The 26,094-nt window shown below is 48.4% G+C and overlaps 1 protein-coding gene across 1 annotated transcript in view; it reads right to left on the bottom strand.

The window, feature by feature from the left end:
* The window catches only part of PTK7 (protein tyrosine kinase 7 (inactive)), a 57,185-nt gene that overhangs the window by 3,674 nt on the left and 27,417 nt on the right, over nt 1-26,094 (bottom strand). The window contains exons 2-17 of the mRNA XM_016128729.2: nt 20,421-20,708; nt 19,861-19,963; nt 19,262-19,452; nt 19,018-19,168; nt 17,886-18,034; nt 17,361-17,627; nt 13,969-14,102; nt 13,699-13,834; nt 13,423-13,542; nt 11,925-12,074; nt 11,657-11,807; nt 11,430-11,557; nt 10,087-10,290; nt 9,101-9,256; nt 8,248-8,480; nt 7,202-7,282 (exon numbers count right to left, since the gene is read on the bottom strand). Coding sequence (XP_015984215.2) covers nt 7,202-7,282; nt 8,248-8,480; nt 9,101-9,256; nt 10,087-10,290; nt 11,430-11,557; nt 11,657-11,807; nt 11,925-12,074; nt 13,423-13,542; nt 13,699-13,834; nt 13,969-14,102; nt 17,361-17,627; nt 17,886-18,034; nt 19,018-19,168; nt 19,262-19,452; nt 19,861-19,963; nt 20,421-20,708 — 2,642 coding nt within the window. The remainder of the gene's footprint in view (nt 1-7,201; nt 7,283-8,247; nt 8,481-9,100; nt 9,257-10,086; nt 10,291-11,429; nt 11,558-11,656; nt 11,808-11,924; nt 12,075-13,422; nt 13,543-13,698; nt 13,835-13,968; nt 14,103-17,360; nt 17,628-17,885; nt 18,035-19,017; nt 19,169-19,261; nt 19,453-19,860; nt 19,964-20,420; nt 20,709-26,094) is intronic.

Here is a 26,094-nt window from a genome sequence, read left to right as displayed (position 1 = left end):
CACAGAACAAATATTAATTGAGCATCTACTGTGTGCTGGTGGAATATAACAGAAAGCAAGGGCTCCTAGTAAGAGGGCAGTCTAGAAGAGACACAAGAATTGGACCTGCAGAAGACTGCCACCACCAGGGAGAAAGTGGTTTATGCTAATCAGAAGTAAAATTGGAGGACCAGGAGAGTGCCTATAAGCACCTATGGCCCCTTTGCCTCTGTTGCCTTATCCAAATCTTGGGAGCAACCACCGAGGGATACGTGGGAACTGTAGCATTTTCTTGTATATAAAAACAAGGCAAAAAGAAATGCAAAGAGATCCCTGTGACCTGTGGAAGATTATTTAACAAATTACAGGCCAGCTGTGTGCTGCTTCTGGCATACAGACTCATTCTCAGGATCCACAAGGGAAAAGTCAACCATCAGATAATGTAATCATGGAGGGATGAAGATAAGAATGTGGCCAAAACCCAGTATCACTGGTGACCAAGGAAATATAAACCACGACCCGATGAGATATCATTTTACACATACTGAATTACAAAAGGCCAAAGTCTTCCTCCAACTTATCTCTAATGGTTCAGAAAAAAATGCGCGAAAAATAATAATACACATACCTACAGAAACAAAGAGAAAGCAAATGGGGCAAAATGCAAACAACTGAATCTGGATAAAGGGTTTGTAGAAGTTCCTGGAACTGTTCTTATACCCTTTTAAGTTTGAAATATCAAAATAAACTTACCAAACACACACACACACACACACACACACACACACACACACACTAAAAAACCATGTCTAACCAATGTACTATATACTTGAAACTAATTTAAATAAATACATTTAATGGAAAAAAAAAACAACAACAATGACTAACTAAATAAAAGCAGCTCCTGTGTGAGCCAAAAGTTAGTAAGTTATAGATTATCCGAAGATTATGGTTAATCTGATTCTATGTTCTTGAAGTTCAAAAAGTGATAAAAGTGAATGGGAGTGGCAGAGGGGTTGTTGCCAAGTTACCTAGTGAAAGGAGACCAATAAGAGAGAAGGAACATTTGCTGAGTACCTACTGTGTGCTGTGTCCTGAACAAGGCCAGTTGCCTCTCCTACTTGCACTCTCTGAGGTATGCCATCTACAGCTCTTCCCATGGTTCCCTCCAAGGCTGTATTTCAGCCTAATATCAAAGTCTGGCTCTTTCCTCAACACTGCAGCTGCCTCTCCTAGGTCATATTATTGGTGTTGGGGGCACAAGAAGGGCTGTCTACCCATCAGTAAGACCAGAGGTGGAGTGCTGGCTTCGGCCTGGACCTTAAGCATCACTGGCTGGCTCTGAGCAGCTTCACCAGCCTGGCTCCCAGGGTCACAGGAGGGCCGGCCAGTGACATCCCTACAGACTCCACTGCAACCAATAGTTGTTTGCTAACTGTGGTAACAACCTATCAGCATGCCATCAAACCAATTTAGTGAATCTTACCAGCATTAAAAATAAAAGAAACAATTATATCTGAAAATTATATAATTATATTAATTAATGTTACTCCAATAAACAAAAACAAACAAATAAATAAATAGATAGATAAATAAATAAAATGTAATAGCTGGCATGAAGAAAATACCTTAGGAGGAATCAACAGATTAGATAAAGCAGAAGATCAAATCAGCGATTTAAAAGATAAGATTGGAGATAACAGCCAAGCAGAACAGCAATAAGAAAAAGGAATCTGTCTATGGCCATGTTATCCTGAACGAGCCCAATCCTATCTGATCTCAGAAGCTAAGCAGGGTTGGGGCAGGTTAGTACTTGGATGGGATACCACCTAGGAAGACCAGGGTGCTGTAGAGGCATAAAAAATAAAAAATAAGGTATTGTAAGCCGACAAGGTTCTTGCAATCTGGGAAGTCAACCAAGGGTTGCCTCACCTAAAAAAAAGAAAAAAAAGAAAAAAGAATCCGAGAAAACCGAGGACAGTTTAAGGGGCCTCTGGGACAACATAAAGCATACCAAGATTTGCATAGAGGTACCAGAAGAGAGAGAGAAAGAAATTGAAAACCTATTTGAAGAAATAATGGTGGAAAACTTCCCTAACCTGGAGAAGAAAATAGACATAAGCCGCCCAGGAAGCGCAGTCTCAAAAAAGATGAACCCAAAGAGGCCCACACCTCTTTTTAACATTTTTTTTTTTTTTAATATAATTAAAACACTAAAAGTTAAAGACAAAAAGCAGCAAGAGAAAAGCAGTTAGTGACCGCAAGGGAGTTCCCATAACACTGGCAGCTGACTTCTCAACAGAAACTTTGTAGGTCAGAAGGGATTGACATAAAACATTCAAAAGGAGAAAAGCAAGGACCTACAACCATGATCACTCTAACCAGAAAAGCTATTATTCGGAATGAGGGGAAAGATAAAAATCTTCCCGGACAAGAAAAAACTAAAGGAACTCATCATCACCACCAAACTAGTATTACAAAAAATGTTAAAGGGACTTCTTTAAGAAAAAGAAAATAAAAATCAAAACTATGAATAATAACATGGCAAAAACATATCTATAAACAATTACTTTAAATGTAAATGGATTAAATGCTCCAATCAAAAGACATAGGATGGATGAATGGATAAGAAAACAAGAATCTTATATATGCTGCCTACAAGAGACCCACTTCAGATTGAAAGACACGCACAGAGTCAAAGTAAAGGGACAGAAAAAGATTTTCATGAAAATGGAAACAAACAAACAAAAAAGGGATAGCAATACTTAGGCTAAACAAAACAGACTTTATAACAAGAGACAAGGAAGGACCCAGTTATCCCACTTCTGGTATTTATCTGAAGAAACCCAAAACAAGACTTCGAAGGGACATGAGAATCCATGTTCATTGCAGCATTATTTACAAAAGCCAAGACCTGAGTGTTCATCAATGGATGAATGAAAAAAGAAGAGGTGGTACATATATACAATGGAATATTACTCAGCCATCAAAAAGAATGAAATATTGCCCTCTGCAACAACATGGGTGAACCTAGAGGGTATTGTGCTGAGTGGAATAAGTCAGACAAGAGAAAGACAAATGCCATACGATTTCACTTACATGTGGAATCTAAAGAACAAATAAACAAACAAAACAGAAGCAAACTCATAGATGCAGAGAACATTTCAATGGCTGCCAGATGGGAGGGGGTAGGGTGAAAAGGAGAAGGGATTAAGAAGTACAAATTGGTAGTTACAAAATAGTCATGTGGGTCTATGGCCATGCCACCCTATATGAGCCTGATCCCGTCTGATCTCGGAAGCTAAGCAGGGTCAACCAAGGGTTGCCTCACCTAAAATAAATAAATAAACACACAGTCATGCAGATATAAGGTAGAGCATAATATAGTCAGTAATACTGTAATAACTACATACTTGTTAGATGATACTAGCTTTATTGGGATGATGACTTTGTAAGACACATAAATAAATGTTTAATCACCATGTTGTACACCTGAAACTAACACTGTATGCCAAATATAACTGAAAAATAAAATTATTTTAAAAAATGGAATAGAAAATGTCAGAGTCCATTCTCTTAGCAAGAGTAAGTATTCCTAATATTTTTTTCATTTTTAAAATATACACACATGTGTTATTAGGTTGTGATGCAAAATGTGCTTTCTGCTACTGCGGGTCTCAGTCAAAAAAAAGTTTAAAAACAACGATCTAAACCTATGTTGTCTAAAACAGTAGCCCCTAACCTCGTGTAACTATTTAAGTTAATTACAACTTAATTTCAGTTTCTCAGTGGCTCCAGCCACATTCTAAGTGCTTAGTAGCCACATGGAGATAGTGATTACTACGTTGGACAGCAGTAGATACAGAACATTTCCATTATTCCAGGAAGTTCTATTAAACGGCGCTGATGCAAACAACCACCGACCAAACAGGACCCATCTACATATCCAACATATTGACTAACACTGCATATGCAGAAGCACAGAACAAAGGACCCCATCAAGAGTTGGGAAAAAATCTCATCCTCTTGGGACATTTTCTTTACCAAAAGTAAGGACACAAAATCTCTGTGTAGCTCTGTGTAAGGAGGGTTAAAGAAGTCAGATGAACAGATCTACCAGGATTTCTGAGCCCTCCCCAGGTACATAGCCCTGCATGGGACTTCCGAGGAAAAGTAGAGGCCATGCTCCCAAAACAGTCCCCAGACTGCCATTTTTAGAATGCCCCAAGTACCACTGGTGGTAAAAGGACCAGATGACCACTGAAGTGGTCATCATAAATGGATAGACTCTACTTCAGGCTTCAAAACACCAAGGCTTTGTCTAGCCTTGTGGGTCATCTGTTAGGGGCAAAGGATTTTGTAATGTGACCTCATTAGACTTGCCATCTCATCCATCTGCTCTCAACCTGCTGCTAGTCAAGGAAAACAGAACAGAGTGGACTTGGCATGCTGACTAACTTGCTATCTTTCAAGAGAGGCAATGCTTCTGGAAATACTGGCTAAGTGAGGACAGTAAAAGGGAATTCTGTTAGACCCAAGCCAATTAAGTGTTTCCTCATTGCTGGGCAAGACGCTATCAGATGGCCACAGGATTAATTTGCGAATACTGTTATAAAGACCTGACCCACCCCTTCCTTTCCAACTTTAACACTTGCCCAGATTCCACTAACTCACTGGGACACTATTGCACTCTTCTCACAAAAGGCATTCTGGGTCCTGTCACAGCATCTAACTGCATGAAGTGCTGTTCATCGGGTGTGTGCTAAGCTGACTCCACTTCTCATCCTCTCATCAGCTCACAGGTGATCCATAGAGCAATCACAGGTTACAGTTCTCAGACTTCAAAATATCTATCATCTTATTAGTTACTCTAAAAAGCATTAACTACAATTATGCCAATACCCGGGGCCCACGTCTTTGATTTCTATCACTATCCCACTGCTATCCTGAAATCTTCCTGGGGTTCCCCCAGCTCACCCACACTACCGTCATTCCACTCTAGCTGGCCAAGGAGCACCCTGTCTACCACTTCAACTGTTTAAAAACTTAATTCTACCTCCTTCTATTCCCCCAAGGACCCTTAGGAACACAGTAGCTCATTAAATTATTAGCACAAGAAAGTATCTACCAGTTTTAATATATATTTCCCAAGAATTTTAATTTGTACAGAATCCTCAAAAAGCAGTATTTTTCAAGCTACTGAGACCCACACAGGTCTCAAAACCAATTTTGTGGGTTAAAAAAGGATAGGAAATATTCAGTGCATCAAATATAGTATTGCGAAAGTTTAATTTTAGTTGTTGTGAGTGTATATGCATGTGCTGGGTCATGATGTAAAATGTATTTCTTACAGGGGATCCTAATCAAAAAATATTTCAAAACCACTGTTCTACACAAGGACTCCTTGAACTTTAATGAGCTTAGGAATCAGCTAGAAAAGTTGTTTTAAAAATGCAGGTACTCAGACCCCACTCTCAGAAATTCTGATTCCCTCAGTCTCAGTGAGTTTTGGTCCAGAAATCCACATTCTTTTTAAGCAATTCCTTCCCTCCATTGCATTTGATGCAGAATATTGTCTTTGGAGAGTATGGAATCCAATCTATTGAAGCTCCCCCATGAAATTTAAGATGTTCTGGCAAAAAAGTATAGGAGAGATCTTTAGTAAAGGTGGTGATGACTTTCAGCCAAATCATCCCTCGGGTCATGTGATGGAGGTAACTGACTTTCTGTCAGCCTATGTCCCTGTCCCAGCCACAGAAACTTACCTTGACTTCCCTCTCTCCTGAATCCATCCCCTTCCTGCTATTCAACTACTTCCTGCCCTTGAGAACTGACCTCAAATGGCTTTCTCTACCAGGGAATACTTGTTGATCATAATGTCTGTCCACCAAAAGGAAGCGGATGCCTTCAACATCTCTTAATTTATGTCTCTCATTTACTTTCCGTATTGCACCTAAAGTGTTTATGGCACAAGCATCCTAATTTACCTAAGCTCCTCCACTAGACACTAAGTGCTCCGTGGATGCCTGATAGTTTCAATTTTGCCTCACCAAGGACCCTTAGGCCCATGCCTGGCTCAGTAAAGATTAGCTGGCTCCATGAGTGTCCTGATTTGTGAGCTCTGGGGTCCTGATAACCCATGGAGCTGGAATAACATGTCTTTTCCTGGGGCTTCTCAGAGATAGCAGTAGGGACTCAGGATCAAGAGGCCAGCTCTGAATGACCTGGGGCCAGGTCACTTGCCCTGTCCGGGCCTTAGTAAATTCACCTGTAATGAGAAGAGGCCAGCCTAAAGGGCAAAGAGCCACTTCCCCAGAGAGATCAGGAGCAGCCAGGGTCCCACTTGGAGGCCACACCTTTCTACTCTGCCCTGAGTCTGTGACCTGAGCCAGCCTACAAGACAAAGGAATGGTGACCTAGGAGGGCTCTAGTACTATCTGCCTACCTGCCCTGAGCTATGATTGATTTATGAGGTTACTTCACTAACAGTCACGTGGAAGGAGGCAGATCCATTTCAGAGGGGAGGGGAGGAGTTTGTGGGCAGGAAGAGCTGGGCCACAGAAAGTATCGCCTGATGTGACAAGGGAGAGTAGGCAAGCTTTGCCTTCTTTACTGTTTCAACCGAGGCCTGCTCTACCATGGGGCTCTAGCCAGGACTCTATGCCCAGAGCAACCCTCTGCACAGAAGGCAGGAGGAGAACAGGAAGGAAAGGCTACACAGCCTACAGCACAAGTGAGAGTGAAAGTGTGAAAACCACAGTGGAGTGAAACATGGGCAGCCCATTCACAGAACAGACTTCCATGCTCAGAAGAAACAAGCTCAGGGCCACACTCAGCCCAAGAGAACCCTAAACACTCAGGCTGCTTGCTGCTCTTCCAGAGAAGTGCTCCTTGCTGCTCATCCTCAATGCTCCCTGCAGGGAGCACATTATGTCCTGCTCCAGCGGCAAGGGCTAAGAGCAACTCTTCAACATGAAGACAACATGGCAACAGAAAGCCTCTTTTGGGCTGTATGCTCTGGGACAAGTCACTTAACCTCTTAGACTTCAATTTGCTTATCCACAAAATGGTAACACATTAAGAGAATAATTGCAATCACTGAGATAACACATGTAAAGTACTTACCACAGACCCGCAGGGAGCAGTCAATCGGGAGCATCTGTTACGATGACTGCCCTCGCTTCTGGCCCACCCTTGAGGACCTCTCCCTCCCTGTCCTCACCTTCTGCTTAGTGCTGAGGGGCTGTGACTTCAATTTTTCATCCTTGCTCTTGGAAATCCTCAGGAACTGTTTGAGGTCTCCCTGAAGGAAAAGCCAAAGTTTCTGTCAGGTCAGAGCCCAGCCGTTCTGTCCAAAGCATCAAACCACACAGGTGCTCACAGGGTGCCTGCCTAGCAAATGGTGAGAAGCCCTGATCTGAATGCCCACCCCAGCCTGGAGGCCCCACCTGTGGAGAAAGTCCGATGGGAATTAAAAGATACACAGGTGATGCCTCCTAGGAGCTCTCTCAGTCAGAAAAAGAAGACAGTCCTAACTACCCTCAAGGGAGCCCCCAGACAAGGCAGATGCCAGGAGGAAAACACAGCGCCCCCTACTGACTCCTGTTCTCCAGAGGTTTATTATCTAACAGACATAAACAAACAGGGGGAACTCTGGCAGCAGATACATACACAAAGCACTTATAAGCACTTCTAATGGGAAGATTAAAGATTACTCCTCCCCTTCCTGCACCAGATTTGATAAGCGGTAGTGGTTTGAGGACCAAGGGGATTAGGCCCAGGTCAGTCAGGGAATAAAGAGCAAAGGGCAGATCTGGGCATGACCACTAGAAAAAAAAGACTGGTTACTGGGCTAAGACTGGTGCCTCACATGGTACAGGAAGGAAGAAAAGCCAGGTTCTGATAAGTTGATTCTCAAGGCATGACTAGCCCTGGGGAAATATAAAAATGACAAACCAAAGTTAGGGAAGAAGACCTGAAAGGCACCCATGCACTGTGCAGAGTGAGAAGCCAGGAAGTACTTAGGACCAACCCCCAGACACAAGGCGGGCAGACAGGAAAGACAAGGTGCTGGTCAAGGAGAAGCAGGTATTGGAGTTGCGGGGAGGGGAGGAGGCTGAACATCACAAGGTGGCAACAGCAGGTAGGCCAAGGTTTTGGCTGAGACCACATGAGACAAAGTTTCCAAGGTGCCCCCCACCCCACTCACCCACAACCCATTACGGCACTGCCTGCCCAAGACCCCCAGGTCCCCTGCCAGCAGCATACCAGGTCCACATACTCCAGCACCATGTAATGGGGCTCGGCCTCACGACACAGCCCCAGGAGCCGCACCACATTGGCATGGTTCAGCTTCCCGAACATCTCAAACTCCCTCCGGAAGTCCAGCTGCTGTTGCTCGTCCCGGCTCTGCAGGCTCTTCACAAGCACCAGGGTCTCTGCCACCCCCTCCTCCAAGCCCTGCGCCTTTGCCAGGAATACCTCTCCAAACTCACTTTTCCCTGTGGGTACAAGTCTGAGTCAGCCAGCTGCCTACACCCAAGCAGAGGGAGCCCCTGACTTGGGGAGGTGCCTTGCTTCTATCACACAGTAGGGACTTTGCTGCTCCCCATCACCTGGACTGGGCAGAGGCCTAGTTTTGCTGTGTGACTGTGAGCAAACCCCTCCTCTTCCTGCCCTAGGCTTCAAGTCCACAACAGTAAAAAAAGAAAAAAGGGGGGGATTAATATTCAAGGTTTCCCAAAGGGTGGTCTGTTTGAGAATTTTAGGTGGCTCATCAAAAACATGTCTTAATGGTCACATTTTAATGTATACTCAGAAAAAATTTAACTAGCATGAATCTCTATTTTCCCACTTTTTTTCTAGAACACAGCTAATGAAAGTCTACTTTTAAAAAAAGGAGTCAATCTAAAGAAAACACTAAATCAATAACACCCGGGAATGACAAAAGCTGTGGAGGTGAGGTGTGAATGACAGGTGGGGACACACTGGTGCCTGTGCTCCCCTCCACCTCTAAGGGTCTAGGTCTGAGGCTTCAGAGCCAACAGCCCTAACGTAGCCTCACGACAGAATCGGTGGCCTTATACAGTTAAGCAGGGAAGTTGCGGCCAAGGCAACATACCCAGGGTGGTGATGGCCTGCAGGCTGGCCCTTGGGAAGTGCATCTTGTCACTCGTGCTGTGGCGTTTGTTGGTGGCTGCAGGGCAAGAGCTCAAGCTGGTCAAGGCCACTTCCTCTTGGATCTCTGCTGAGGGCTGACCATTCTGCAAAGGCCCGCCTGGGACGAAGGGGCAAAAGAAGAATGTCAAGAAGAAACCTGACACTCAGGCCACCACAGGAACCTCCCTCAACACCCCACTTTCACCAATGAGTCCAATCCCAGTGTTCCACACAAAAAGAGCCAATCCATGAACCCATGGGGCTAGGGGAGAGGTGACAGGCATCCTTTACGGTATGACCACTTATGATACAGCCGATTACAACCTCTGGAATGGAACAAACTGTACGAGTCTCATCTGAATAACTGGTCTCTGGACACCATATAGACATGTGTTTTTGCTTTCATAGGGCCTTCTATGTGCAAAGCCCTAAATAAGCACAAATGGGAAATCACAAGGGAGGCCCAGGTCCTGCTCCTGAACACCTCAGCTTGTAGGGGAGACCAAGCAATGCCCCTAGGGAGCTCCCAGTTGAAGGAGAGGAGAGTAATAAGAGGGAAACAAGCAGATTACCCTTCAGGGAACAAACTCGAAGACAAATGGGTAGAGACAAGATGTGCAACAATAACATGAATATATATACTAATTATATCCGTGGCTTAGTGCTACAGGGAAGAGAAGGCAGAGAAACATAGGAAGCTGGCCCAAGAGGCTACAATGAGGAAGTCTTAAGCCAGATTGCTCTGAAGCCAAGGCCCTGGAAATCTGCCAACTCCAGGCTTCCAGCTGGGGATGGGGCAGCTCTGCTCTGGCCTAAGCTCCAAAACCCAGCCCCAAGTGCAACCAACCGTCCACTTCCTCCAGTGCCGCAGTGCTCTCCACCATGGCCGCAGGAGGGCGCTCAGCACTGGCACATCGCAACACCACCCTCCTGCAGGGGGCCCCTCACCATTAAGGCACTCCATCTCTGGCTCCTCGCCCTCAGGCTGTTTCTGAAGCCGCTTGGCCTTGCAGCGCTTCTTGCAGTAAAACATGAGGCCCAGCACGGCAATGATGTAGGCTACGGCGGCGCCCACCGACAGCCCGATGGTCTGGATCATCTTGTAGGGGGGCGGACTGCCTGGGCCCTCCGACTCCTCTAGCACAGGCTTGTCTGAGGCAGACAGAGAGAGGTCTGGGCAAGAGCCAGTGAAGCAAACCCAGCCTTACCTCTCTACCAGCCCCTCCACACCTGACTCATGACAACCTCCCAGACCCTTGATGACCTGAGGAGGGTCACCTTTGTCACTAGCTTTAACAAGGACCAGGTCCTTGAGCCTCACTGAGGTCATGGGGAGCGCTGAAGGAGTTGAGACCGGTGATTCCCAAGCTGGCTGTGCATCTGAACACAAGGCTGGGACACGCATGCAAACCATACCTGTCGAGGTGCCACCACAAACCCACACTGATTGCTAACAAGCTTCCTAAGTGACTTGATACCATGAGTCAGGCCCTGCAGAGAAGCATCTGGGAACTTCTAGCTTAGAATCCCAGATATTGTCCAGATTAGAGCAGGTTCTTCAAGAAACATGTGTGAAAGGGTCTTCTAGTATAGAGGCTTTCAATGGCCTAGGTTCTCAAGGAGAAAGTTAGGGGAACCGACAAAAAGAGGCTCAAGGGCAGATGTTACAGGATCCCCTGACTCCTACACACATTCAATGGCTCCAATTAAGGGGCCTGTCACTTCACTGTTAACCAGTTAAAGTCATACTTTGTCTAGAAAAACAGTTCTGCTGCTGAACCAAAAAAGCTTTGAGAATTTCTCATTTATACCACTCCCATCTTACAGTTGCAGAAACAGCCCTGGAGAGGAAATAACACCTATCTGTAGGGGCACACAGCTGATTAGCAGGAGAGTCCAGACTTAAACCACAAGTCCCTGACCTTAGTTAGGGCCTTTAACCCAACACATCATCCTCTCTGGGCCTCTAGGACAAAGGAACACATCTTGATGTGTCCTGACCCTGCCCACCCAGGGAGACATGTGGCTGCTGCGGGAGACCTGAGAGAAAGTATTATAGAACAAGCGCACGCCCACACACAACATGCAGACACACTCCAGCTGCAGACTGTTAAATAAATGACAGCTCTAACAAGAAAACTGAGACTGTGCCGTGGCACAGCGTAGGGGACACAGCTGAATCCCACCCTCACCAAGAAAATGGCCTAAGTGCCTTTCTGTGTACAAGGGGCAGATGAGTACAAAGATGAGAAAGCAGCCTGGCCCCACTACTTCCTGTCCCTGGCCCATACCCACGACGTAGAGGGGGGCCTCCGTGTGCTTGATGTTGCAGCTGTTGCCCGCGATACAAGTGTAGCGGCCTGAGTCTTCAGGGGCCACGTCATGGATCACCAACGAGCCATTCTGGAAGATGTGCATCCTGCCAGGACAGAAGCCACAGTGCTGCCCACCTGACCTGCTCCTGGGGACACTTGGCTGCAGGAGACGTGGGGTAGGTGTGGGAGGGAGACAGCCCTACCTAGGTCCCAGCTTGGTGGGGTCCAGGATGCGGTCTTTGCCCTTCCACTGAATGAGTGGCTTGGGGTCCCCCTGGGCCTCACACCGCAGCAGGGCTGTGTGGCCCTGGTACACGGTTGTGCGCTCAGGCTCCACCTTGAAGGTGATGAAAACTGGATGGGAAGAGCCCAGCAAGGGCATGAAGCAGTGAGCCATGGGGCTGGCAGGGTGCAGGCTGCTGCCCCACAGGACCTGCCAGCCCTGGCCCCAGAGCCCTGTCACAGTCGCACCTGCCACTGTAAGCTGGACATGAGCACGGATCTGGCCCTGCAGCCCATTGGAAGCGATGCAAGTGTAGTTGCCAGCATCATCGCGGGTCACCCTGGAGAAGTGCAAGGTCCCGGCATTGTCTGTCACCCACTCTGGCAGGCTGCTTCCATCTGTAGGGGCAACAAAGAGAATTTATAGAACTATTAGAGTTACATGGGTGGCTGGCTGGCAATGCCCTCAGTCATTCATCTCTACTTAAAAACATGTCATGACTCCTGACTATCCACAAAGTAAAGCCCAAACTCCTGAGTCAAGCAGGCATTGGGAGACCTGGTTATTTATTCCTATTCCAATATGTCATTCTTGCCTCCTTCTATTGCCCTATATAACATTCCACTTCTGCCAAAGTGGACTTCTGATTGAGACTCCACTGTGTCTTGTTCTCATCCTCACTGCCTGTAATTCTTCCATCCCAGAACCCATCCCTGCTCTTTGTCACCGTCCCAGGCTTCAGATCCATTTTGAGCCCCACCTTCCATAGAAAACTCCCCCAGATGACCTGAGCAGAATGAGCTTACTTCCTTCTCAAAACCTACAACCCTCCTCTCTAACTCTCACTGTTCATGGGAATATAAAAACTGGTCCAGCCCCTTAAAAAACAATTTGGCAATCTGCATCAAGGGTTGTAAAACTGTGCATACCCTTTTATACATAATTATTCCATTTCTGGGAATCTTTCCCAAAGGAAATAAACCCAAATCCAGAAAAAACTTTGGCTTAAAGATGTTTATTACAGCAATAAAAAGACAGAGAGAGAAAGAGAAGGGGAGGGGAGAATGGAGAAGAATGGTTAACAACTCAAATCTCTAACATTTAGGGAATATTTAAGTAAATTACAGTGAATTCAATCATTGGAATATTATCACAATCATCAAAAACAATGTTTATGTATAAAAACATGCGGCAATGCTTGATAACGTTAAGTAAAAAAAAGGATATAAAATCATAGTTATCTGCATGTTCTTTTTTTATAGTAAGCATGACTTACGTAAGTTTAATAAGTGAAATGAAAATGTACATTAACTACAGTAAGCGAAATCGCTTTATAAAAACAAAAAGATATGCATAGGAAAAGCAAAGGGCACACACCCAGAAATGATGGATGGTAGGATTATTCTTTTTCTCCCAAAATTTTCTAAGAGATGCTCAGGTTACTTTTATGTGGGAAAGATGACTATTTGAAAAGGGAGAAGGAAAGACATTAGAGCACTATCTGGCCCAATCCAATCACTAGTTGTCTTGAATCATCTTATACATTGCCTAATGCTATAATCTGACCTCTTTTATGTCTGACTTTTTTCTTCCTAACTGGACTATATATAAATTGACCCTATATTTTTAGCCTTTCCCCATAGTTCCTGGCATGGTGCAGGGCACTCAGCTGGTTTTTACATATCCATGCATCTGACCAGTGGATGGCCTTGCCTATCCTCCTCCCCAAGCCTACATGATACCCACCTGCTCGTATCCACTTAATAGTGGGCTTTTCTCGGCCTGTGGCTGAGCAGGGCACCGTGGCCTCCTTGTCAAACTCCATGCATTGCTGTGGCCGGGGTGGTGGTGTGAACTTGAGTTTTTCTGTTTCAGTAGAGGGAGGATGGGTGGGTGGAAAAGAGGAACTGAGGCAGCTAAATAGGCTGGGGACAAGCCTGAAGACCGTGAACCCTGCTGCTCCTTCCCCATTCACTCTCCTGCCCATGAGGCAAGGTGCTCTCCCCCCGCATGCCAGCTCACCAAGCACTTGCACACGGGCTTGGGCCTCAATGCTGCCGGCTGGGGTGCTGCTCACACAGCGGTACCAGGTCCCATCATACACCTCCACGCTGTTGATGCGCAAGGTCCCATTCTTGGAGACCTCAAATCGCGAGTCCTGCAGCACACACGATATGACCATGAGAGGTCTCAGTATGAACTCCCACCAACATCATCCTGGGACAGCCTCAGAAAAGACCACTATGAAGGGGACCAGCGGAACCTGCCACCTGCAATAATGCTCTCTCTTACCTCCGAGATGAGCATCTGGTTTCTATACCAGATAACTGTGGGTTTCGGTGTGGCCTGGGTCAGACAGTGCAAGTAGCCTGGCTTGCCTTCCTCCAGCTGGCTATCTTCGGGCTTCTTCAGCCACATGGGCACAGCTGGAGGAGAGGAAACAGTGAAGAGAGATTAACATGTCTGTGAAACCAAAGGCTCCAATCCCAAGAACTTCTAATACCCAACTAGGTCCTGAGTGCAGAAACCTTCGTCTGCTTAGGTGCTAACTGCAGCAATTACCCCTTAATGAAGGCCTATGGTGCCAACACTTTTTGAATAACACTGAGTTAAAGGTCACAAAAAATCCCAAGGTATGTATTCCTATACTGATTTTACAGCTAAGAAGACAGGGGTTCAGAGATGTAATGGTGATTTGCTAACACATGAGAAAGATGACTGAAAATTCTGGTCTGCATGACTCCAAAACCCTTGTTCTTTTTATTATACCATAACATTCAGGCCTCAGATCTCTGTTCTGTTTTAGCCATCCTCATTCCCTGAATGACCTCATCTGGCCCATGGCCTTCAACACCATGAGTGGATAATTCTCAAACCTAGACCCTGACTCCTGACTTCCCCCATGAGCTTTGGACTTGCAGCTCTCACTCCCTACTGGCATCCCTACCTGGCTATCTAACAGGCATCTCGAAGTTTAGATGTGTAAAAGAGGATACCTGATTTCCCCTAAAACCTGCTCATCTCAGTTTTCCCATCTCAGTAAATACTGCCACTACCCTGCAATTGCGGAAGTCAAAAATATAGTCTTGACTTCTCTCTCGACACTCTATATTCCCCATCATTACATTCATTCTATACAAACACTATCTACCTTAACTCTAAAATACACACCCTGAATTTGACCACCTCTCGCCTCCACTGCTACCCCTCTGCTAGAAGCCTTTCATCCTCTCCCCTAGATGATTACAGTCATCTACTAACTGGTTTCCCTGTTTTGACTCTTGCCTCTAACAGTCTAGTCTATTCAGAACAGCCAGAATGATCTTTTCAGAATGTTACTCTCCAACTCAAAAGCCTGTAAGGACTTCCCATCTTTAGACTCAGTGCGGTAGACTGTTTATGAAGACGATTGTAAACTGTTCTCCCATTCCTTCCTTCTTTCTGTAACGTGATGTTACCACTTTCCCGTCAAGAGGTGGATTTTGTTTCTCTACTGCCTGGAATCTGAGTGGCTTGCCTTGTCCAACAATAGAGGTGACACTGTGCAACTCCCAATCCGTGCCTTGAGAAAGAAGCCTTGCAGCTTCCACTTTCATACTCTGAATCCAGCTTCCATGTGAGGAAGCTTGAGCTAGCCTGCTGGAGCAGCCATGTGGTAGAGAACTAAGATATCTGGGTGATATGAACTGCCAGACATGTGAAATGAGGCCAACAGGGAACAGCCAGCCACCAGCTGACCTATCAGCTGATTACAAATATGCAAAAGCCCAGTCAACAGCACATGGAGCTGATGAAACGTCCTGGTTGAATCTTCACCACAGAATCATAAGCGAAACAATGACTATTGTTTCAAGTCATTACATTTTGGAGTCGACTGTCATGCAGCAATAGATAACTAACAGACTTAGAATAAAAGCCAAAGTCCTTCCTATATTCTTACATGGCCCCATGTGATCTAGTCTCCATCTCTCAGACAACCTCAACCACACTCATCATCACTTATTCAACTCAAGCCACACGGGCTACTGCTGTCCCTCCAACATACAAGCCCATTTCTGTCTCAGCATCTACCAACATGGCTCCCTCCTTAATTTAGGCATCAGCTCAAATGCCACCCTCTAGAGAAGTCTTTCCTAAATTTCCTCAGGCCCTCGTGTCTCTCTCTCTGTCACTTACTGTATTTTATTTTTTTTCATGGCTCTATTGCCACCTAAAATTATCTACTCATTCATTCAACTGTTTTTCTTGTTTTCTTTGTCAGTCCTACTAAACTATGGGCTCCACGAGGAGAGGGATTTTTATCTGCTTTGTTCACTGCTGCATTCCCAGGACTGGGAACAGTGCCTAACACAATAAATGCACTCAATAAATCTGTTGACAGGATATAGTCACAAAACTCTCCCTCCTCCAAACTCTGGCCCCTACCCCTCTACACCTCATGCACTCACTCTAACTCCACAGACTTCCTTCTCAGAGTGCAGTGCAGGGCACAGGGCATGGCTCAGGCAGTACGTGACTGATCAAAGCCAGCCTTCCCCACCTTCAGCATGCATAAGCATTACCTGGAGCACTTGTTAAACACTCTCTGCCTGGGCCCCATCCTCAGAGTGTCTAGGCCAAGAGACTGAAGTGGAGTCCCAGATTCTGCAATTTTTTAAAGCACCCCCCAACAAAACACGTAACCCACAGACTGGAATGGAGAAAGGCTAACTGGCTGCTTGCATTTGCCTGCATGTTGCCGGGGAAGTATCCTGAGCACACAGTACCTGTGTGCTGCAGCTCCCGCCCTGAACCAGGTATCTGAGTACAAGTGAGCAGGTCTCCGATGTTTCAGTATCTTAATAGGAACTTCAAATTTTCAAAGCCCTTCCATGTTAAAAATCTTTTTGCATTTTTGAAATTTATCCACTTGAAAATATGGAGAAGTAAATGGAAGAAGCAGGTTGCAAAACTGTGTGTATGCATATAGGGTTTGTCTTATATATCCTTTTAAACTACCATAAAAGAAAAAAAATAATTAAAATAAATTTTTAAAAACTACCATAAAGGTTTAGAACAGGTATGGTGTAAAGAAAAAAGTAAATAAATCCCAATGCCTGTAGCAAGGGTATACAGGGTATATCATATGCACTTTCACTCTATTCATTTACTATAATTTTTACTCCTTTATTCATTGTAGAAATCTAGAAAGTATAACAAATAAAATAATAATCACTTATAAGTTTGTTCACTGTCACCTTCCCCCAAAAGAAAATCTTTTTTTTTTTTCTAGTTCATTCATCTTTCCAATCATCTTGTACAGTAAGTAGTGGGTTATTAGCCCCATTTTATGGATAAGACCAAGCCCCAGCAAGGCAGGTGACTTGCTACCCATCATTGTTCTGTGCGCTGGGGAGAGAGTGGGACCTGGGTCTCTAGATTCTAGTCCATTGCTTCCTCCTCTGCAGCCAGAGGATCATTTTTCTGTGAGGGTTGTCACCCCAACATCCATGCCTGGCTCTCCAATGTCCACCCCAACATCACCTCCCAGCAGCTGACTGATTTCCAAGCCTACAGGGCGCAGAGCTGAGAGGGCCTCAAGTGAGCACCAAGGAAGCCTCTGTCCATCACACTCAGAGACCAAGACCCCCTGGGACCTGGGCACCCCTCTACCTCGCCTCAACCTTCAGGGTAAGGGTGCTCACTGGCCACAGTGATGTTGACATTCTGTCGCCGCTGACCAGCCAGGTTGGCTGCATGGCAGGTGTAGACACCGGCATCGCCCTCGACAGTACTGGTGAACACCAGCTCATGGCCCTTCTGGTAGACTCTGCCATAGGCGGGCAGCCTGACTCCTGAATGCTCCCACCACACACTGGGCTCTGGCAAGCCTTGCGGGGGCAGGCAGGCCACACGCTCTTCGTTGCCAGCTGTGAAAACCCGTGGCTCAAATGGTGGCATGTCTTCAATCTCTGCAGGGATGTGAGCAGGACGGAAATAGCCCGATTAGTGTGGGTCTCAAGGCACTCAGTGTTCTCCCACAGCAAGCTTTGGCCCTTTCCAGCACAAACCCTCCCATTTAACCCTCAGTGTCTCCTCTTCACACTCCAGCATCCTCGACCTCCCTCTGCCCTCCAAGTTGTTCTGAATGGAAACAGGAACTTATATTTCTACATGCCAACGACATGGAAGGAAGTCCCAACCTCGGCACCCCAGACCCCTGGACCCACCTGCCAGGTGAAGTGTGGCCTCCAGGATGACAGGAGGGCCCCTCTGCCCCTGGCCTATGCAGCGGTAGACTCCGGCATTGCGTGGCCGGACCTGGGTCAGCAGTAGGGACCCGTTGGCAAACACTGTGGCTCTGCGGAGGTGTGGAAAACTGTAGAGGGGAGAGGGTGCTATTTGGAAGAAGTAGCCCGCAGGCCTCCTTCTAGAGGGGAATGTGATCCAACCTCATCCCACAAAGGTCAGAGATATAGGAACCAAGGAGAGAGAAGGAAGCCAGCATGCCACATTAGTGTGTATGCACATGTATGTGTACACGTGCATTTGCTCACGTGTGTGTGCGGGCATGTGTTCCAACTATAAGAGACTTGGCTTTTGGAGTAGTAAGGCAAACAGCAGTGTTTAAGTGAGAGACAGCAAGTAATCGACAGCGTGCAACTATAGAGACTGACGGGCCACCTTCCTGTGGGATCAAGATAAGCCTGCCAGGAAGGCATCCAGCTCTGGCAGTCAGAAGCCCTTTGGCCACACCAGACGAACTAATGATGATATCATCAAGGCTGAAGTCAGATGGGATCCAAGTCTCTAGCCTATGGAGCCACAACCTCAATAACCACAGCCACACCTGGCACCACAAAGGTGTCCACTGCTCTCATAGGGCCCGGATGAGGACAGAAGTCCCTATAAAGGGGCCAGCATCTCTCAGCACCTTCTAGAAGTGTTTGCTTCCTCCAAAATACATACATGTGTGTGTGTATATGTAGGTGTAAGGTATCTGCCAACCTACCCAGACTATGATCACCCAGGCCCCCTGTGTCCTTCCATCCCCGGGTCTCTACCCGCTGATTACGGAAGACACATGTAGACAGGAAGGGAGAGAGAAAGAAGCAGAGCCATCACTAGCTCATCAGTATCTCTGTGGAAACTAGAGAAACATGTCCTTCCTGAAGACTTTCCTTTATTGGACCCATTTGGTAACAGCAAGACATTCTACTACCATCTGCTGGAAAGCTGAAGTAATACATGCACAAATCTATGATGTCTATGATACGATATGTGCATTAGCTTTTAGAGAATGCACTGTGCCATACACAACCTGTACCACCATACTTGAAGGTCCCCTGCTAGATGCCTTACCGGCTGCGGTTAGTGATGGGAGTCTCATCCTCAAAGACCCACTGCAGGCTTGGGGGTGGCTGGGCTGAGAACTGACAGTGAAAAATGGCCTCCTCATTCCTTGCCACTATCACGTCCTGTGGTGCCAGCACTACCCTGGCAAAGCTCTCATCTAAGAAAGGGAAAGCACAGGCATGTGAACAGGCAGAGTGGACAAGCCGCTCCCTACCCTTCCTCACCTTATCCATCCCCATCCCAGGCTCACCAGAAATGCTTAAAGTGAAGTTCTGGCTGCTACAGGTCTGGCCAAAGGCATTGTGGGCACAGCAGGAGTAGATGCCACTATGATCGGGGCTGGCTGGCCGGAGGGTCAGATTGCGCTCCTTGCTGCTGACCGTGTGGTTGCTCTGACCCTCGGAGAAGGGGCTCCCATCTCGGAACCACTGGTAGGTGGGCCTGCAGGGCGAGGGGGTCAGCAACAGGGAGGCAGCAGTACTCAGGTGGCCGGTGGACAAGATACAGAACCAGAGAATCAGGGCTAGATCCTTCGGTTTACAATGGGGAAACTGAGGCCTGGGGAGAGGAAGTGACTTGTACAAGGGCACATAGCAATTTGGAAGCAGAATGAGGTTGAGATCCTAGAGCTCTCAGCTCCCAGAATCCAGGAATACTCCGCAACAATGTTGCCCCTCAGGTAGCCAGGGCTATCCTGAGGCAGCAAAGGGGCAAGGGTGATTACAGAATGAAGTACATTTGAATTGAGTCCAGGATGTGGGGAGATACTCCTTGCCCGTCTAGAATAACCCTCTCCATCCCCGTCTAGAATAACCCTCTCCATCCCCACCCTCAAAACTGGCTCCTTACCGAGGGTGCCCATCAATGTGACAACGCAGAGTGATCTGGGTCTGTGGCTGGATCTCGGCTTCCAAGGCTGGATGCTTCAGGACCACAGGACCAGTCTCAATCCCTGTAGCAGAGGCCACAGTTGCAGACTGGGGGGCAGAGCAAGAGTGGGAGGGCAAAGGGGAAGGAGGACAAGCAGGAAACAATGGAACCTGGGGGCTCTGAGCCAAGGGACAGAACAGGGAAGCTCTGTGAGGCTGAGCCCAGGGCTACAGAGAGGCCACCAGAGACCAACTGTCTGCCTGGTCTCTGGCAAGTCAAGCCTGACACCTGGCTATGGTGCCTCACTTCTCTTGCCATTTGCAAAAGTGTCCAGCAGATAGATAAATGATCTAAGAAGTGAAGAAAATAAAAATTTGGAAAAATTAAAACTTTTAACCTCCTCTTATCTACTCAGCAGAAAGAGCTGACCGTACTGCATTCTGCCCCATTCAGCTGGAAATGGGAAAAGCTGAGGGAAAGGAGAGGTCTCGCAGGGCTCGGGAGTTGAGGTGTGGCAGCAGGCACGCCCCAGGTCTCACATTTGATGTTGAAGGAAGCATTGGCACTGTGGGCCTCCTCGCCGGTAGCCTCATTCCGAGCCACGCACTGGAAGGCCCCGGAGTCCTGCAGCCGGTCTACAGCTGTGAAGCTCAGGCTGCTGCCCTGGGCGAAACGCCGCTCGGTATCCTGGACAGGGGCCCCATCCAGCAGCCAGTACACATGTACCGGGCCTGAGGCCTCCACCTCACAGCGGAGCAGAGCCCTGCGCCCCTGAAGTGCATCCTGGGATGACGGCTCCTTGATGAAGATGATAGCTGCCTGGACACCTGCAGATGGGGATATGGGAGAGGCAGGGTCAGGAAGAGCTGCGGCCACTGTCCTAACACAGGTCATCCATCACCCTCTGCACGAGAGATGAAAAGGGGCTGCATGCACAGGAGACATCTGATAAGCACAGGTGAAAAGGACCATGAGACCACAATTGCCAAGTGTACATGGAGAAACTTTTAAACTGTGCTGGGTGCTCCACAGGATGCCGGTCTGGAGAAGGACAGAGGACAATTATACAGGCCGTGGTTAAACTCATGCTCAATGAACTGTGTGGGCAGTCAGTGCCTCTAGAGCAAAGAAGAGAGAGGAGCCAAAAGGGTTGAGATCAGTGGGCGGCACTGGTGGCACACAGGAGGAAGAGGGCCTTGGACCTGCGGGACCAGACCATAAGAGGTCTTGATGCGGGGCTGAGAAGAAGCAAGGGACATTAGGAGGCAACCTCCACCACCATCTTCAGACTCCGGGACACGGAGCAAAAATTAAATCATGATCCAAAGAGCATCTCAGGATTACTGGCACACACACATTCGCTGAGGTTTCATGGATCAGGGAGAATGTTTTCAATCCCACCCACAGACACTCTGCAGCCCGGTGTTCCCCAGGGTCTTCTTTGAGAGAACCCACCCCATTAAGAAGAAGCCAATATTCTCCTGCATTGCTACAGATCAGCTCTCTGGCCAGGACCGGGCGGGCGGGGGGCGGGGGCGGGGAAGCAGGGCACACCAGAGAAGAGGGGACCTGCAACCCAACGTGGAACCACAGCCAGCAAGAATGAAAGGAAGAGTGAAAAGCCTGTGCTGAGCAGCAGACGGGCTGGGGAGGCGGAGGGCAGGGCCGGGCAGGTGGCATGGTTACGGCGGTAGGAATAACACGCTGGGCTTTGTTCCTGGCCCACGTGTATGCCCTGCAGAGACCCAGCGCTGCTGGGCCGGGAAGACCAGCCTGTCAGGGGTGGCTGACAACACAGAAAGGGAAATGCTGCCTCTCCAGGAAGAAGAAATGGGCCACCTGGGGCAGGTGCATGAAGCAGCAGGCTCTGCACCTCTGGCCAAACTGGGCCCAGCAAGGGTGGAAATAAGAGGCCTACAAATCCTGTCCATTCCCTCCCAAACCACTGGAAACCCATCTCAGGACCCTCCAGGACTGGGTCCAGATGAGGTGCTGCCCCTGGTGTTGGTCTTTCCCCAACATCCTCAGAGAGACCAGTGCACAAGACACACAGAGCTAGAGATGGGCTCAGAGCACCCTCGTTACAGTGTGGTACTTACTGTTAGCTCACTAGACAGGACAATTCACCATGCTGGGCTATCCCAGCCACTGTGCAAGTTAACCAATTGGTCCCTTGGACACTGCTAAGCACCCCTAGTCACCCTGACAACCCAAACACTCCCACTCACTCCCAAACACCACAGAGAAGTGTGGCACCAGCCCTGCTAGGCAACTTCGTACGATCCCTTTGTAGTACAAGTGGGTAAACTGAGGTCCAGAGAGATGATGGGATTTGCCCAAGATCAACCGACTAATCTGTGATAGAGCGAGGACCAACAATAGCCCCATGCTTTTCCCAGCCCCGCTCAGGAACTCAAAACCAGCCCTGGAAGTATAGGATCCTATAATGGGTCTCACTCCCCATGGAAAGGTAGAGGTAAACACACCTCATGCAGACAGAGCTAGGTACACAAAGGCACTCAGCAACCAGTGGCTGAACTGAGGTAACCTCAAAGGAAGTGTGAGGGAAGAGCTGGTGAACATGGAGGCATCTGGAACCCTTCCTTTCCGACTACCTCTCATGACACAAAAGGGTAGGGTAGCCCCGAGCTGAGGCCCCAGCAGGCCTCTATGAATGTGACTCACCAAAATCTTGGAACCATAAACCCAGAACTCCAGGAGGTTCATCAAAGGCCAAAGAGAGATTACCTGCCTCAAAGTGTAGGCGAACCCCCACTTCCCCACTCAGTTTCTCCAGACACAGTGGGGAGCCAGGAGTCTCGCCCACGCAGAGGAACGTTAGATAAGGTTTGGAATCAGACAGGTCTGGCTCAAATCCTGACCGTCACACTTGGTGTGTCTGACCTTGGGCAGAAATACCACGGACAGAGCTAACTTGGTAAACAGCTGCTACTGTTATTATTACCATGGGTACCCTTCCTGCCCAAGGATTCACATTTTAAGAACATTAGAAAGCTCCCCTTTGCAAGGCCCAGGACCACTCCCAGAACCTGGATGGGACGCAGCTACCACAGCAGAGAAGATTAAGGGGGAATAATCAAATGGGGGGTGGGATAGAGGCTGTGGGGCTGTAGGAACCACAGACCACGGGCCACAGAAACCTGAGCTAGAAAAAGAGATGGCATGACTCAGAGGGGACCCAGCTAAGCCTCCAGCATCCCCTCCGGGGCCTGGGGCTGCCCCGTGGCTGTGGTGAGAGATGCTGCATTCCCAGACTGCCACTCAGAGCCCCCTGCGCCCCCGCATAGGCCTGGGAAACATCAAAGCCAGCCCTGCGGGGCCCTCTGTCCTGACGTCAGCTCACAGCAGGTCCTGGTTAGTGCTTGGCTGAGGCAGACTTTAGATGTTACAAAGGCAGGGAGAGCAGCCACCAGGCCTTCTCCAAGCCCTCAGCGCCTGCTCTGAGCCTGTAGCTAGGCCATGAGGCTCCTCACACAGGAGGCAGGCCCAGTGCCGTGGCACCCACATTTTCTGAGAGGACAGTGTGAGGTGTGTCCAATGTGGCCACCTGCATAGTTTGCAGAAGAGGTCAGTCTGTTGTTTTGTATAGGGGAGGAACAGGCAAGACACTCAGAGGCAGACTGAGGAGCCCCTGGCAGAAACTCCAGACTCCAGAAATGGCAGCACTGGGACATGAGGAACTCCGTCGCAGCTTTGGCTGGTACGACGACAAAAAGTGGGGGACAGCAGTGACAGAGTGGCGGGAGGCTTTGGGAGACTGAGGGGGTAACTGCCTCAAGGTAGGACATTCACCAGCACGTTTCTGGCCCTGTACTATCTCTGACTTGCAGATGCCCCTAGGGCTGTGCTCTAGGGAAGACCTTCTCTGGTGGCACACTGTCCTGGGCTTCCCAAAGCTGCCCCCTCTTTCACGGTCTGGCCACACCATGAACCATGCCTTTTACACGCAAGCCTCATGGACTACACGGCCGATGTGCCCCCTTAGGCAGCCCGCTCAGTGCAGCAGCTTTGACGCTGCCCAACAGGCTGGCTACTCCCCAGCAATGCCAACCTCGCCTGGCCTCTGTACACTTTCTCTTGCCACGAAACAGGGACCCCACCCCTACCACTCAGGCTGTGTGAGGCTAAGTGAGTCCACATATTCAAGGCCCAGAGAACAGCATGAAGCACACGGAAGGTAGGGAGCTGCCCTGCTGGGCAAAGTGGGCTCAAGAAGTCCCTCCCCAATGACAGGAAGGCAGAGCCATCTGCCCACACGTGGCACTGACCTCAACAAAGCTGGAGCGGCAAATACCCAATAAGGACATTTCCCAAGCTGTTTCTTCAGCTCCCCAACAGCCATCTATATGCAGACACTCACTCTGCCTGAGTCCTGGCCCCAGCCCCCTGAGAAAGGGCTCTGTGGGCAGCAGCCCAACTCCCGCTCCCCACCCCCCAGCTAGCATCTGGTCTCATGCCCGCCCTCCTTGTTGCTCTCTGGGCTCCAGGCCCAGTCGACCCATGTGTGAATACGTGTGCATGTGCGTACACACATATGTATAAACATGATTTTATAGAGAGCAGAGAGCGACAGGAAGTTTTTCTGTTCTGAAGTAATTTCAGCTGCTTCATTCCAAGTATCCATCTGGGCCACTCAACTACCCATCTTTTGGGGGCCAGTCCTAGGGAAAACACCCTCAGGACACTGGACAGGCCCCAGAACCTGCCAAACTTGATTTTAACTACCTTCTCTGCCGCTCCAAAAGAAGACTCATCCTTTGAACAGACAGATACCTTAGGACCAGGCTGAGATACTAAGTTGACCCTGGTTGGCCCCAGTATGGGCATTTTGTAGGTTATGTGTGACCAAGTGAGTGACTGTGACCTCTCCCACACCCAAGGCCAGCCAGCCAGCCACAGAAAGGTGACTGACTTCCACAGCAAAGATTCAGTCCTGGGTGCAGGTCCCCAGGCCCTGTAGGTTCAGAACATCTTAACTCCTGGGTAACCCTGAGACCCCAGGCCTAGGTGGCTCCAGTTGGGGCACACAGATTCCTTAGGCTGGGCAATTTCCTGTGCCCTGTCTGGGGAGACAGAATCAGGACACAGGCCTGGAGACACGGCCCTCAAGCCAAGAAGTGCAAATGCTCCAGGAAAGAGAATATGTCCTGGGCCCTCTTTCCTTCCCCAGGGGACCAATGCTCTGTACCACAGACCTTTGGCCTTCAGGGACTTCACTGGCACACTTCCAGCTGCTCTGGAGCCACTCTAAAGGCCTGTGGCCCATAGACATTTGGAATTTTTTGAAGGAATAAATCACAACTGCCGTAGGAACAAGTTACTTGGATGAACAACAAGCTCAATTTTACCCTCCATCCCCCCGCCAACCCCGTTTGCCCAGGTTGGCAGAAACACAAAATGCTGAATGGGATTGGTGAATCTGGACATCTGGAACGTCCCTCCCCACTACCACCAGTACACCACCCATGGCTTAGGCATCAGCAACCAGGACTGATGATAAGGCCAGAATATCAGAGTTCAGAGCGTGGCTGATTGACCACAGCTGACTCAGACCCAGAGGCAGAGCACAAAGTTCTGCCCCGCTTCTATCTTCCCAGTACCTACTAAAGGCCCCAGGTATGCTGACAGGAGCCCCACAGCCCTCCACAAGCAATCACCGCCCTGGCTCTAAGCAGCACAGGAGGGAGCAGAGCCAGGGGCCCAGCTGAGTTTTCCTGTCCTGGGATTTAACTGTAAATATCTGGAGAGGTTCCCACATCTGGATTAGAGGAACAGAGCAAAATCACCAGGGATTAGGGTAGAAACAAACTAGCAGGCTAGCTCTTCTACCTTAGATGTAAACCACAACTCAGACCCGCCCTGCTCACTCCTAGGAGGCCCTGGAGGGGAAGATCAACCCCTAATGGTGGGAGCAGGTCCTTACGTCCAGCATGATGTGGCATCTGGGGCCAGGAAGGCACATATGCCAGCTGGAGATGTGGTTTAAGATGCTCCCCAGCCAGCAGCCACACCATCTGACCCTGGAACTGGCCGATCTTCTGCTAGGGCTGTAGGAGCCCTTCAAATGGAGCAACCTCTTCGAGGAAGCATCTATGAATTTAAAATCCAGCCAGAATGATGTAGTGTGATCAGGCAGAAGGTACATACAGAGAGACATGGGTTCCAGTCTTAATACAATCGCTAAAAAAATCA

This window comes from Rousettus aegyptiacus, unplaced genomic scaffold (assembly GCF_014176215.1).
Source record: "Rousettus aegyptiacus isolate mRouAeg1 unplaced genomic scaffold, mRouAeg1.p scaffold_m13_p_1, whole genome shotgun sequence".
Taxonomy (NCBI): Eukaryota; Metazoa; Chordata; class Mammalia; order Chiroptera; family Pteropodidae; genus Rousettus; species Rousettus aegyptiacus.
Note: the sequence above shows the minus strand (reverse complement) of the source record. Positions and strands in the feature narration are given on the sequence as shown.